Source organism: Ochotona princeps, chromosome 3 (genome assembly GCF_030435755.1).
Source record: "Ochotona princeps isolate mOchPri1 chromosome 3, mOchPri1.hap1, whole genome shotgun sequence".
Classification (NCBI taxonomy): Eukaryota; Metazoa; Chordata; class Mammalia; order Lagomorpha; family Ochotonidae; genus Ochotona; species Ochotona princeps.
This window is the reverse complement of record NC_080834.1, coordinates 90,751,653-90,765,568: the sequence shown is the minus strand read 5'-3', so window position 1 is coordinate 90,765,568 and position 13,916 is coordinate 90,751,653. Positions and strand designations below refer to the sequence as shown.

Sequence of the window (13,916 nt, the reverse complement as noted above, 5' to 3'; positions counted from 1 at the left end):
ACCACTGAACCCTCCAGTCCAGGTCCTGTACAGGGGCCTGACCTTTCTTACTCAGCTCCCCTTTCTCCCAAGGGGGGGCCACTCTTCTGACTTCCATCACCATAGATGAGTTTTCTTGTCACGTGTGAAGTGCCTTTCTCCGTCCACGCAAAATAACCTACTGCATTGCTTAGTATTAGAACATCTTAATGGCTCTTACCCAAATGGTTGACCAAGGCTTTGGCAGGTGGCCCCTGGGGTTGGCTGTCAGCCAGCTGTCCTTGCCCAGCCTGGCTACAGGTGGAGTGTATACTGCAGCCCTGGGGACGGATGGACACACACACACACACACACACACACACACACCCAACCTACTTTGGGCTGTGTAGTCTTGGAGCAGTGGGAGCCTGCCAAGTGCCTACTTACTGTGACTCTTCCACTCCCCCCGAGCAGGTGAGTGTGGCTGTGAAATGCCTGAAGCCTGATGTGCTGAGCCAGCCAGAGGCCATGGATGATTTCATCCGCGAAGTCAACGCCATGCACTCGCTCGACCACCGCAACCTCATCCGTCTCTACGGTGTGGTGCTCACACCACCCATGAAGATGGTGAGCCCCCAGGCACCAGAAGGATGGCAGGGGCAGAGAGAGGCCTGAGGGTGGGCCTTGGACCCACCCATTTCCTTGTACTGGGGTTGCTGTCTCAGAGTTCCCCCCTACTCCTACTAAGGATGGGAAAGGGAGCTTGGGTTGAGGCTGATGCCATGGCATAGCAGTCTAAACTTTCAAGTCTTGGCTGCTCAACTTCCAGTCCAGCTCCCTGCTCAATGCTCCTGGGAAAGCAGGGGGAAATGGTCTGATGCTTGGCCCTGTATCTATGGGGCAGATCAGGAATAAGCTCTTAGCTCCTGGCTTTGGACTGGTCTAGCTCTGGCCATTGCAGATATTTGATGAGCAAATCAGTAGATGAAAGATCTCACTCTGGGGCCTGGCGCCGTGGCCTAGCAGCTGAAGTCCTGCCTTGAACGCACCGAATCCCATATGAGCACCAGTTTTAATTCCGGCAGTGCTGCATCCCATCCAGCAGCCTGCTTGTGGCCTGGGAAAGCAGTCGAGGATGGCTCAAAGCTTTCGGACCCTGCACCCACATGGGAGACCTGGAGGAGGTTCCAGGGTTCCTGGCTTCAGGTCGGCGCAGCACCAGCCATTGTAGTCACTTGGAGAGTGAATCATTGGACAGAAGATCTTCCTCTCTGTCTCTCTTCCCCTCATATCTGACTTTGTAATAAAAATAAATTAAAAGAAAACTCACTCTGTTTCTCATTCTCTAACAGTGCCTTTCAAATAAAAATAAATCTTACAAAAAAAAAAAAGCGGTGGCGCTCATGGGCCCAGCCCAGTCCTGCCAGGCTTTCTGCTAGCATGCATGGGCAGAATTGCACCCATGGGAAAGCTGGACCTTGAGCCAGATTTTTGGAATTTCTTTAAAATGGTTTTTCTTTCTTAGCTGTATTTATTTATTTGAAAGGCAGAGTGAGAGGGAGAGATGGAGATCTTCCATCTGCTGGCTTATTCCCCAAACAACTGCAACAGTTGGAGCTGAGCCAGGCCGAAGCCAGGAGCTAGGAGCTTCTTCTGGGTCTCCCTCATGGGTGCAGGGACCCAGGGACTTTGGCTATCCTCTTCTGCTTTCCCAGGTGCATAATCAGAGAACTGGATAACCAGTAGAGCAGCCAGGACTTGAACCTGTGGTTGTCTATGCCACAGGGCCAACCCCAGCTCTTAGTTTCTAACCTGAGTCTTCCTAAGTTCCTGCACTGTATGGAGGCTGAGATGTGGGAACCTATAGGGCTCCCAGAGATCCCCAAAGGGCAGACTGGGGAGCAGCACTGCTCATGACTCTGACAGGCCTTCAGGGGAGGCCCTGGGGACCCAGCATCAGGGGTGGGGCCGTGGACTGGCTTACCTGGGTTTCTTCTTCCCTCCATCCCCCTGGCCACAGGTGACGGAGCTGGCACCTCTGGGCTCGTTGCTGGACCGGCTGCGTAAGCACCAGGGTCACTTCCTCCTGGGGACCTTGAGCCGCTACGCTGTGCAGGTGGCCGAGGGCATGGGCTACCTGGAGTCCAAGCGCTTTATTCACCGGGACCTGGCCGCCCGCAACCTGCTATTGGCCACCCGAGATCTGGTCAAGATTGGAGACTTTGGGCTGATGCGAGCGCTGCCCCAGAACGATGACCACTACGTCATGCAGGAACACCGCAAGGTGCCCTTTGCCTGGTGAGGGGGCAGGTGCTATCGGCTCACAGGGTCTCTACCCACCCTTGGCCCCTGCAGACCTGGGGCCTTCCAGACCCACTGCTGTATGGGCCCAGGGCTCCCCTTGCTACACAGCCATTCCTTCACCATCTGCAGAGTAAATTCTTGAGGTCCCTGTGTCAGTGTCTGGGTCATGGAGATGGTGCGGAGGGGTAGTGTAGGAAGAGGCTTTCCTAAGAACTCAACATGAAGTGATCCAGGTGGCAGCAAGGATGGGCCCCACACCTACATCCCGGAGTGGTCACTGGCATGCTGCCCTGTCCCCTATGAGCTGAGAGACTGTGGTCCTTCTGGACCAGAGCAGAGCCATAGCCTCCCTGCTTTGGAACATAAAGCTCAGTCCATTTCTGCCTGTCCAAGCCAGGCTGCTCCCATTCCTTATAAGCCAGAATGTGTGATATGTCTCATTGGGATCTAGCTCCATGCCCTGCATGATGCCACGTTGACCTGTGGTCATTAACAGCAGGCATGCTGGCTTGGCGTGGGGACCGCAGGGGCACCTTGCTTCTCTAGGAGGACCCCTCAACCCTTGTGATGTGAGCAGGCTGATACACCCCTTACACAGCTGAGCAAGACACGCCCTGTGTGGAGATCTTGGAGGACCCCGAGTCCCCTCTTGTCTAAGTGGCAGGGCCACACTCAGCCCGGGGCTCTGCCTACTTGTTCTGTCCCTCGCTACTCCTCTGCCCTGTCCCTAGCTCTGTGCTGTGGCGGTTCTCCTCACTCTGGAGAGACGCCCCGGCGCAACATGGGGTATGTGTGGTGAACCCAGGCGGAGTCTCTGCACCCATTCTGGTTGCTTCCCCAGGCCCTCTTGGACTTTCCCACGCCCACTTTCCTGCTGAGATGGCCCAAATCCCAGGATCCTGTCCCCATATCTGGATATGGTCATGTTCCTGCTAGTTAGAAAGCAGCTTGAGATCTTACCCAGCCGTCCCTTCCCTGCTTTCCCCACTGGGCACTTCACCCTTCACCTCCTGTGCCGAGCCGCCCATGAGCAAGGAGCCTCATGTAGGTGAGGTCAAGGAAGTGCCTCCCACCCAGGCCCTACCAGGTCTGGGCCTGGCCCCTCGGCAGCCACAGCCAAAGCTTGTGAGATGAGTGGCTTCTATCCATCCATGCTGATGCAGGTGGAGTGCTCAAGTGGCCTTTTTGACTTATTTCTGCCAGGTGTGCCCCGGAGAGCCTGAAGACGCGCACCTTCTCCCATGCCAGTGACACCTGGATGTTTGGGGTGACCTTGTGGGAGATGTTCACCTATGGCCAGGAGCCCTGGATCGGCCTCAATGGCAGTCAGGTGAGGGGACCTTGTTCCCTGTGGCTGGCTTGCTGGCCGCGTGGGGGTTGACATCCAGTCTGGTTCTGTTGGAGCTGATGCTCACCCCATGGGCTGCTTTTTGCTCCTGCGCCATATCTGTATGACCTCTTAGGAGGGGCTGACAGGGGCTTGATGGTGGGGAGAGCCTCTCAGCATGTGCCAGGCCTCTTTGTGGAGGGCAGGCCCAGCAGCCAGTGGCTGTAGCGACAGTGGGAGGCCAGGATTTGAGTGTTGTGCCTGTGTCCCTGGGCAGATCCTGCACAAGATTGACAAGGAGGGGGAACGCCTGCCACGGCCCGAGGACTGTCCCCAGGACATTTACAATGTCATGGTCCAGTGCTGGGCTCACAAGCCTGAGGATAGACCCACATTTGTGGCCCTACGGGACTTCCTGCTGGAGGTGAGGAGCTGGAAGCTGGGGCCAGGGGCTGCCCAGAGGTCGGTCCCTGGCGGGTGATGACCTGTGTCTGCCTCCAGGCCCAGCCCACCGACATGCGGGCCCTGCAGGATTTTGAGGAACCTGACAAGCTGCACATCCAGATAAATGATGTCATCACTGTCATCGAGGGAAGGTAGGGCTGGGCTCCTGGCCAGGAGCCCTCTGAGGGTGCTGGGGGGCTGGCAGGGCGTGTGCACAGACATCTTTGAGCTTCCCATGGCCACATGGGCTGGGCTGGAGACAATGGCAGAGGGTGATGACAGACCTGGCTTCGGGTGGGTGCTTGGGACCAAGGACTTGGGTGCCACCACCAGTGCTGCCACAGCTCTGCCTCTGGGACCCTCTCTTCCCTGGGCTGTGGTCCTGCTGGGTGCATTGTGGCCAAGCTGCTAGGAAGTGTGACCCAGCCTGCCCGCAGGGCCAGTCAGGCTTGAGAGGCGCCGCGCATCCCCCCAACTTGCCCTCTTCCCCACCACCAGTGTCAGGACTGCTGATGTGCACCTGCGTGCCCCTCAACATCCAAAGCAGCTCTCCTTACCAGACACCCCTTCCTGCCCTTCCCTATAGCTCTGCCTAAGGTTCCGTGTATCCCTGGAGCTTCTCGCACCCCTCCCAGCTTGTGCCTGGGGCCTTCCACCTTTGCCCTTATGTTGCCAGTCTTGTCGCAAGGCCCTCTCTGTGCCTGACCCCTTCCCTCTCTGCCCGCACCCCGGGTACCTGGAAGCTGTCTGTCCTGTTGACCGGCAGGCAGCAGTATCTCCCGTCACAGCTGCTACCTGCAGCCATCCTGTCCCTGCCTTTCCCTGGCACTGCTAACACCTGTCTTCAGAGGCCCCGCCCCTGCTGCCCCACCTTCTGCTATCTGATCCCCTGGGCCTCTGAGGAACTGGTCAGGGCAGGGCCAGCTGTGGAAGGGGCAGGGAAGAGCAGTGAGGCCCAGGAAATTCCCGTGCTCCCTGTTGCTCCTCTGACTCAGCCAGGTGAGGATGGATACAGGAGCTGCTGCCCGGGAATCCCCTGTCTGCATGGGGCAAGGGGGCGCCCGTGGACCTTGGCTGGAGGATTGCTCCCTATTAGCCCTCTTTCCCAGCCACAGTGTTGAGGAGCAAAAACAGCCAACAGGCTGTGGGAGGTGAGATTGATTTTAGGGATTCATTGGTAGCAGAGGAAAGCAGAAAGTAGCTAAGAGAAAGGAGACCTACAGGGCAGGAAGGAACAGCTGTGAATTGGGAGCTGAAAGGCTAGGGAAGTGGATTTAGGTGTGACCCACTGGGGTCCTGCTAGACCCAGGGAGGTGGCCTTAGCAGGAGCCGTTTCAGAAGGTGGGGGATAGCAGGACCTTGGGCCCAAGGTGTAGGCCTGTAACTGTTCCTGTTCCTTGCTCATGGTGACAGCCTATGTTCCCCGAAGAAGGTGACTCAGGAGCTTCATGTGTTTGTGGGGCGTGTGTCTCTGGAGCTGGCGCTCTAGGTCAGTCACCAAAAGGAGGCAGGCTGCGGGCGGGCCGAGGGAGTGGCTGTTTCTGGGAGGCCGTGATGGGCGCGCCCATGCCTTGGCCCTGCCCTCCCAGTCATAGGCTCTGGTTGACCCCAGCCACCAACTCCGCTGCCGCCAGCTGCTGCCACCCGATGCTTGGGCTCCCGGGCCTCCTTGTCCTGGGTCACCTGGTGTCCTGACTCTTGGACCACGGTGCTTGCTGCCCATGCCTGAAGCTGCTCAGGAGGTGGGGGGCAAGGGGCAGGAGACCACGGCAGCTGGTGAGGCTTGGGAGTGGGCCGTGTCGGAATCTGTTTGGCTGCCTCTTGTCTCTTGTCTCTTTGTCTGCAGGTGGACGGGCACTGTGGAGGGGGTGTGTGTGTGTAGGAGGGCTGTTCTCTTGGTCTCCCTCTTGGCCAGCCTTTGGTGTTCTCCTCGTTGCCAAAGCAGCCTCCTGGTTCAGAGACTGGGTAGCTCCCTGACCTCAGCTCCCACTGATTCTGGTCTGGGTGGTTTCCAAGCTTAGGGGGCTGTGTGGGCTCAGGGAAGAGGGTGGCAGGTGGGGGCTTCCTGCGCAGGGTCTGGTCAGGAAGCCAAGGCAGCCAGCAGTCCTCGCCTTGTGCTTTGCCACAAGCTGACTGAGGCGGGGGGCTTTGCTATCTCCCTGGAAGGAGGCCCTGGCCTGGCCCCAGAGCCCCTGTGTCCTGCACAGGCCACAGAGATCTGCGACCAGGACCTCGTTATCATCCCCCAAGGCTGGGGACATAGAGGAGGAGGAGAAGGGTAGCAGGGACTAGGGTGTTGGCGTTCAGACTGTTTCCAGACTATCTCAGGCCAGGAGGGGAGCAAGAAACTGGGGTTTTCGCCTCCCCAGCTCTCAGCCTGGGGCTGCAGTCTTCCAGGCTTGTCTGCCCTAGGACGCTGCTGTCGGGACTCCCCACATACTGGGAGGTGCTTGGCACTGGGGAATGGGTGGCAGGCCAGGGTCCTTCCAGCACCATGGGGGTCCTAGGCTTGTGCAGGGCAGGAAAAGGGGTGTGGCTGAGCAGGCTGGGCAGGGATGGATGGCAGCCATCCCCACTGGCCACTTGGGGGTGTTAGCTTCTGAGTGGCGGGGATGCAGCCCCAAGGGGGCCTCTGTGTCTCCAGACAAGACTCTCTGTCCCAACTCCCCCAACCCCAGGAATGAATGGGTATTTGAGAAATGATGCTGGGACTAACCACCAGCAGCCCCTGGCTCAGGGCACAGACAGGAGGCTGTGTCTTGTTTCACTCCCCAGTGGGTCTGTGTCAGGAGGAGGGGTGGAAGGAGTGATGTCATGCAGACCTGACCTCGGACGCAAGTCCACTCTGCTTGGAGCAGCAGCCCCACCTCAGCTGCGGTTCTCACCCGAGTTAATGAGCACCCGTGCGGGGGTGTAGGGAGCAGAGTCCAGCGTCCGGCCCTGGGGTGGCAGAGGCCTTCGTGTGGAGGGCGTTAACGGGCAGGGCAGCCATTGGGGTCCCTAGGGCCAGCTGTTCCTCCCCTAGTGCCTGACCCTGGTTGACCATGCACTCCAAGAGGAGCCTTTTGTCTCCTTGAAATGGCCCTGCTATTTCTGAATGGGCCTGTCCCTTCTTGGGGTGGCATCCTCCCTTCCTTCCTTTCCCTGCCCTTCCCACCCTGAAGGGACCGTGGTAATGGCAGGGTCTGATGTTTACAAAGGGGCCGGGCCATGGACAGTCAGTGTCACTCCACTCCACCCCTCCCACTCCCCTCCCTAACGACCCTGTGCCTGTGGTGGCCTTGGGTGTTTGGTCTCTGAGAGGTCACACTACCCAGGCCGTGGCTTCAGCCCCTAGCGCCCTGTGAGCCCTATGCTCTGGTCTGGCTGCTTTTCAGAACCTGTCTTTATACTTCTGGCTCTGAGCCAGGTGAAGTAGGGACTGGGGTGGTGGAGAAGGGCAGACAGCCTGAGGCCACGCGTGTCCCGGCAGTGTGGGGCCGTTCCCATCTGTACCTTTGGTGAGACTTTGCCCCTTGGCAGGCAGGAGCCTCACCGCCAGATGGGAAGGGCGGGTCCCAGCATCACGTCTGAGTGAGGTCCTCCTGGGAGGATGCCCCCTTCTGCCACCACTTATTGTAGGATGAGCAGGCAGGGCTCCCTCCACCCTCAGAGGAGTGGAATAAGAGTGGTGAGGACAAATCCCAAAGCCCTGCCATGAAGGAGACCAGGGCTGCACTGGCTGCTTGCGTGTGCTGGGTGCAGATGGGAGAGCTTGGCTCTAAGCCCAGTGCTGCGGTCCCTGGTGTTGCCTTGAGCCTCATGTCCCTGAAAACTGCTGTGGAGTCCTAGCAGAGGAATGAAACCCTGGGGCTCAGGGAGAAGGAGGAAGGCCAAGACCCACCCACTGGGTTTGAATCCTGGGTCTGCTGGGAACTTTCTGGGGTAACTGTAGGCATGTTGTGTAACTTGTTAGAACCTGTTTTCTTATTTATAAACCATAGGAAGAGTTGCCTGTCCCACCTAGGGAGCTTGGGCTAATCTGTGCAGCATGCAGCCAAGGCCCCAGGGTGGTGAGTTTTGGGGGCAAGTGGACCCATGCTGGCCACCTGGTCCAGAGGCTAGCCTAGTCCCTCGACCTACCCAACATCCAAGAGAGCTGGGAGGCCCCTGGTTACAGAGAGCTTGGCCTGAGAAGGGCCCCACTGCTGCCGGGCCCAGCTCCCCACTGCACGTGTTGACCACATCCTCTCTGTTGGGCAGGGCTGAGAACTACTGGTGGCGTGGGCAGAACACGCGGACACTGTGTGTGGGGCCCTTCCCCCGCAACGTGGTAACCTCCGTGGCTGGCCTGTCAGCCCAGGACATCAGCCAGCCCCTACAGAATAGCTTCATTCACACGGGGCATGGCGACAGTGACCCCCGCCACTGCTGGGGCTTCCCTGACAGGATTGATGAGTGAGTATCTGGGCAGTGACCCCTGCTTTTTCCTCTCTTGGCCCGGCTGCTCCCATCCCCAGCCTTGCTTTTGGAAGCCCCCTACTCCTCACCCCATGCACCTAGGAATCAGGAGTCCTGCTCAAAAGGCGTACCATGGTGTTTGTGAGCACACAGGCAAGTATCCCACTCCCAGGGCTTACCTGGTGTGTGGAACAGGTGCACTTGGCCTCCTGCATCTGCCCACCAGATCAGCAGCTGCAGATCACCAGACAATCTGCCAAGCTGCAGCCCAGAGGCGACCCCTCAGCCCACGTGCTGGGACCAGTGGCTCTGGTGGCCTCTCCCCCAACTGAGACCATGGGTCCAGCCTACAGCAAGAGACACTGCTGGGCAGCAAGAGGCCTGCATTCCCCTAGCCCATGGCAAGGGCCTCTCACAGTCCCCTGTAGCAGGTGTCCAGGCATGCCACCCTAATGCTCTTGAATGCCTTCTGCCCCTGCAGCCCTAGGCACATGCCCCTGGCATCCTATGGGCCTTCAAGACATGGTGGCTCATGCCTTGTGCTTGGAGATCTTCCCTCCTGGCTGGCCATGGGGGCAGCTCCAGTGCCCATATGTTTCTGCCCTTACATTGTCGTTCTCTGACCTCCCTCGGAGGTTTCTAAGTGTTGACATGGGTGGGCACACTGCAGTCTGCACTGCCGAGTGGACACCTGTGCGTGAGGATGGAGCTGTAGGCATCTGAGACCTTGCTGTGCTTCCTGTCCCTCCCGGCTGCCCTCAGAGTCCCCTGGGGTTCTCCGCCTCACCACGGCCCTGGGCCCCAGGCATGCTTCCTGTCAGTCCTCAGAAGGATGTTGAGACAGAGCAGCATGGAGTGAGGGTGCAGGGAGTCAGTACTGTGTGGAGGTAGGGGTGAGGAGGCGTCTCCTGCTGGGCCTGTGGGAGCCTCTTCTCCCGACACAGCCATAGGGCATGGCTCTCATGGCCCTTCAGCTTCTCACCATAGGTACAGCTGGGCATCAGGGGCTTCCAAGCATGGGCCCACAGTCCAGATTGGTGCAGGCCACAGCCTGAACCCTCCTGGCACACCAGCCCTAGGAAGTGGACTTGAGAAAAGCTTGCCCTTTGGAAGTAGTTACGTGGTCAGGGACGCAACCACAGCCCATGCCTCCCAGTGGCCGTTTCCTTCTGCTGCTGCCAAGGTTGGCCTGGGATGACAGGACGGAGCCACCCTGAATGTCTCTGCATTACCTGTCGGATCTCCTCATCACCTAAAATGGGGTTCACTGGCTCCTCAGAGTAAGAGAAGATTTGCATAAGGTGGACATTGAGAAAGCCCACCCCGCACAGCTCCCCGGCAGCTCCTTCTGCCAGCCCACACACCTCCAGGCCACCTTGTGTCCATCCTGAGTGGCCCTCCCACTGCACACATACCCCAACTCCAGGCTCCAGGGAGGGGCCGGCCAGGCCAGGGCAGTCAGGGAGTCAGGGCAGGCGCTGGGAGCCCTGCGGGATCGGGCAGGTGCCCTCTGGCCCAGTCCCAGTGTGCATGCCGTGGCCAGCCCGGCCCCATTCCTCCGGGCTTGACTCAGCAGCTATGACTGAGTCCCAGAAACTAGCAGCCAGCACAGGGGTGGAGGGTGCACTGAGTGAGGCAGGTGGCCCAGCCTCTGCTTTGCTCCTGGTGAGCTGCCTGCTGCCCCTGGCCCGCTCCAGGAGACCCACTGGCCAGCTGCCATTGGAGCCCTGGAGTCTGTTCCTCCCCAAAGCTGCCTGTGCTTATGGCTTAGATCCATGGCAGGGATCCCCAAGCTGCAGCTGAGGCCTGGGGAGCCCCCTGCTGTCAGTGTTGACTGGAACTGGTGTCTCTGCTGCAGCCTGCCTTGTCGCCCCAACCCCTGACCCTGTTCTCCTCCCACAGGCTGTATCTGGGGAACCCCATGGACCCCCCCGACCTGCTGAGTGTGGAGCTGAGTGCCTCCCGGCCCCCACAGCCTCTAGGAAGGGGGAAAAGTAAGAGCCTCCTGCCCCTCCGTGGCTCGGTTCCCTGGCAGCCCAGTGTGGGGGTGCTGCTCTTCCTGCCCTCCTGGCCTGTTGCTCTGGCTCCATGGGCGGCAGGTTGGGCAGCTGTGTCCTGGCCCTGGCTGGGTGTGGGGTAGGGAGGAGAGGCAGCTGCATCCGCCGAGGTGGGTACCCTCGGCTTGGTCCTGCGTCAGCCCCGCCTGCCTCGGCTTCCCCTCCCTCCTCCCTCCTTCCTTGCCAGCCCCGCTTGCTCTCATCCTGCCTTTTCCTCACTGCCCCTAATCCTGCTATCTCCTGAGCCAAAACCACCCCCTGGCCTCCATTGCCCAGATCCTCTGCCTCTCGTTCCGGAACATGTAATGGGATCATCTCCATCCTGCTGCTGCCGTGTTGCCTCCCGTTTGCTGGGTTGCTTGCGCCTTCACTGGCTCCTGTTCACTGTGCACACACTCACTCTCTCTCTCTCTTCTTCCTCTGTTTTCCTCCCGGTCTCTGCCCTGCTCTTCCCCCGCAACCTGATTCTGTTTCCTTACCTTCCCACCTCCGTCCTATTCTATCCTGTCCCCCACTACCCTGACCCTGTCTCCCTGCCCCTCAAATCCTATCCTCTGTGCCCCATCTTTCCCCAACCCTGTCCTGCTCCGTTCCCCCTCCCCTCCCCCTGCATGGCCCTTCTTGCAGGGGAGCGTCCGCCTCGCCCGCCTCAGCCTTCCATCTACGCTCAGAGTAAGTGGGGCTGCTCTGGATGCCTTGGCCCCAGCCCCCGCCCCCTCTCTCCTCTCACTCCTCTCCTCCTGGAAGGTAGAGTCCTGGTGGCTGGCCGGCTGGCGGGAGGGGATGAAGGAGTGTGCCATGAGCTTTTGGGTTTGACTGGGCTCAGCATGCCTCCCACTACACCCCACCTCCCCATGCTTGGACCTCGGGAGCAGGTGTGGGGTGTTCCCTATCAACCCTCTTCCCCACCCCATTCCATCATGGCCGGGCCCTGCCCCACTCCCCTGGGTTCAGCAGAGGTGGTCAGTGATTGTTGCCTGACCGTGGGAGACTGCTTGTAGCCCCTGCCTACATTAACGATGGCCGCCTTGGGGCCAGGGGAGGTTTGCTAACCTGGGCCCAGGAGCAGGGCCCTTTGGGCTCTTGTGTAGATGGGAGGGAACCTCTGAGGCAACCAGGTGTGGGGCAGCTTGCCATGGCCCACACGGGGGGGCCAGCAGCTGGCAATGAGCAGGGAACACTCAGCTCTCCTGCCTCTGACACTGCCCCCCCCATTGGGGTCTCCTTGTTCATCAGAGCCCACCTATGACCCTGTGGCTCAAGAGCAGGACACCCTGGCCAACGACTTCAAGAGGCTAGGCCTGCGGAAGCCTGCCCAATCCCGAGGCTTGTGGCTGGCAAAGCCGTCGGCCCGGGTGCCGGGCACCAAGGCGAGCCGTGCTGCTGGTGGTGGCAGCAGCAGCACAGGCGAGGCCCCGCTCATCGACTTTGGCGAGGAGCCCACTGCACCTGCCCCGCGGCCCTGCGCACCTTCCCTGGCCCAGCTGGCCCTGGACGCCTGCTCCCTGCTGGACAAGACCCCACCACAGAGTCCCACGCGGGCACTGCCCCGACCACTGCACCCCACGCCCATAGTGGACTGGGATGCCCGCCCTCTGCCCCCGCCCCCCGCCTACGACGACGTGGCTCAGGACGAGGAGGACTTTGAGGTGTGCTCCATCAATAGCACCCTGATGGGCCCCGGGGAGGCCTCCACCGGACCTGGCCAGGGCAAGACCAATTACGCCTTCGTGCCTGAGCAGGCGCAGCTGCCCCCACCCTTGGAGGACAACCTGTTCCTCCCGCCCCAAGGGGCCAGCAGGCCGCTAGCCAGCTCTGCCCAGACTGCAGAGATTTTCCAGGCACTGCAGCAGGAGTGCATGCGGCAGCTGCAGGTGCCGGTCACCTCCCTGGCTCCTTCACCGGGTCCTGTGGGCGAGGACAAGCCCCAAGTACCACCTCGGGTACCCATCCCACCCCGGCCTACACGCCCGCGAGTGGAGCTGTCCCCAGCTCCGGCAGGTGACGAGGATGTGGGCCGGTGGCCTGGGCCCACCTCCCCTCCCCGAGTGCCTCCCCGTGAGCCCCTGTCCCCTCCAGGCTCAAGGACCCCCAGCCCCCTGGTGCCACCTGGGAGCTCTCCCCTGTCACCCCGACTCTCGAGCTCACCTGGGGGGAAGGCCATGCCCACCACCCAGAGCTTCGCCTCCGACCCAAAGTACGCCACACCCCAGGTGATCCAGGCGCCTGGCCCCCGGGCTGGCCCCTGTATCCTGCCCATCGTCCGCGATGGCAAGAAAGTCAGCAGCACCCACTACTACCTGCTGCCCGAGCGCCCACCTTACCTGGAGCGCTACCAGCGTTTCCTACGTGAGGCCCAGAGCCCTGAGGAGCCGGCGCCCCTGCCTGAGCCCCTCCTGTTGCCCCCACCTAGTACCCCTGCCCCTGCCGCCCCCACTGCCACCGTCCGGCCCATGCCCCAGGCCGCCCCAGACCCCAAGGCCAACTTCTCCACCAACAACAGCAACCCAGGCACCCGGACGGCAGCCCCAAGGACCACTTCTCGGTTGCCACCGAGGGGCTGCCCTGTGGATGGGCCAGAGACCGGGCGGCCAGCTGACAAGGTCCAGATGGTGAGCCATGGGGATGGGCGTCAGGGGTGGAAAAGGGTGGGGAGGGCCCACGTGGTGCTGATAGGTGGGTGGGTGTGCCCAGCTGCAGGCCATGGTGCATGGGGTGACCACAGAGGAGTGCCAGGCGGCCCTGCAGAGCCACAGCTGGAGCGTGCAGCAGGCTGCCCAGTATCTGAAGGTACCACCAACCCCTGCCCACTTGGGCACCCAGGGACCCTGTTGTTGCTCCTGATCCACACTCCCACCCAGCCATACCACAGTAAGTCTGGCAATACCATCTGTGTACCTTCCCCCCTCTCACGCCCCCAGGTGGAGCAGCTCTTTGGGCTGGGTCTGCGGCCCCGTGGGGAGTGCCACAAGGTGCTGGAGATGTTCGACTGGAACCTGGAGCAGGCTGGCTGCCACCTCCTGGGCTCCTGTGGTCCTGCCCACCACAAGTGAGTCTGTCCATGCCCCACCCCGGGTGGGAGTGGGGAGGACTGAGCTGGTGCTGGCTGAGACTGGGCAGTGCAGGGGATACAGGGCTCCCCAGCCTATGGAAGACAGTAGGATCAGCACTGGGCCCAGAAAACAGGCAGTGTATCCCCTAAAGGAACTCATTCATTCTTTTTAGCCATTGGGTTTTCAAAGAAGCTGGTGGCAGGGGGAAGCAGGATGGTACATTACAAACTTGGTGCCCAATGCTGCTACCTCTCTAGCCAGCTTGTCCAGCACCGGGAGGCCCTGCCTATAGTACTCCCTCCCCCTCAGGAAGTCCCACAGCCCCTGTCACCG

At 60.6% G+C, this 13,916-nt stretch overlaps 1 protein-coding gene across 16 annotated transcripts in view; it reads left to right on the top strand.

Annotated features, from left to right (window-relative positions):
- The window catches only part of TNK2 (tyrosine kinase non receptor 2), a 38,083-nt gene that overhangs the window by 23,762 nt on the left and 405 nt on the right, over nucleotides 1-13,916 (top strand). For 4 of the 16 annotated variants that reach the window (XM_058662053.1, XM_058662054.1, XM_058662049.1 and 1 more), the window contains exons 5-15: nucleotides 433-585; nucleotides 1,979-2,256; nucleotides 3,466-3,592; nucleotides 3,867-4,013; nucleotides 4,091-4,185; nucleotides 8,276-8,470; nucleotides 10,376-10,467; nucleotides 11,158-11,202; nucleotides 11,767-13,142; nucleotides 13,225-13,320; nucleotides 13,452-13,579. In XM_058662053.1, the coding sequence (XP_058518036.1) occupies nucleotides 433-585; nucleotides 1,979-2,256; nucleotides 3,466-3,592; nucleotides 3,867-4,013; nucleotides 4,091-4,185; nucleotides 8,276-8,470; nucleotides 10,376-10,467; nucleotides 11,158-11,202; nucleotides 11,767-13,142; nucleotides 13,225-13,320; nucleotides 13,452-13,579 (2,732 nt within the window). Of the gene's footprint in view, nucleotides 1-432; nucleotides 586-1,978; nucleotides 2,257-3,465; nucleotides 3,593-3,866; nucleotides 4,014-4,090; nucleotides 4,186-8,275; nucleotides 8,471-10,375; nucleotides 10,468-11,157; nucleotides 11,203-11,766; nucleotides 13,143-13,224; nucleotides 13,321-13,451; nucleotides 13,584-13,916 lie in introns of those variants that run through there. The other 12 variants (XM_058662046.1, XM_036494741.2, XM_058662057.1 and 9 more) reach the window with 7 other exon arrangements.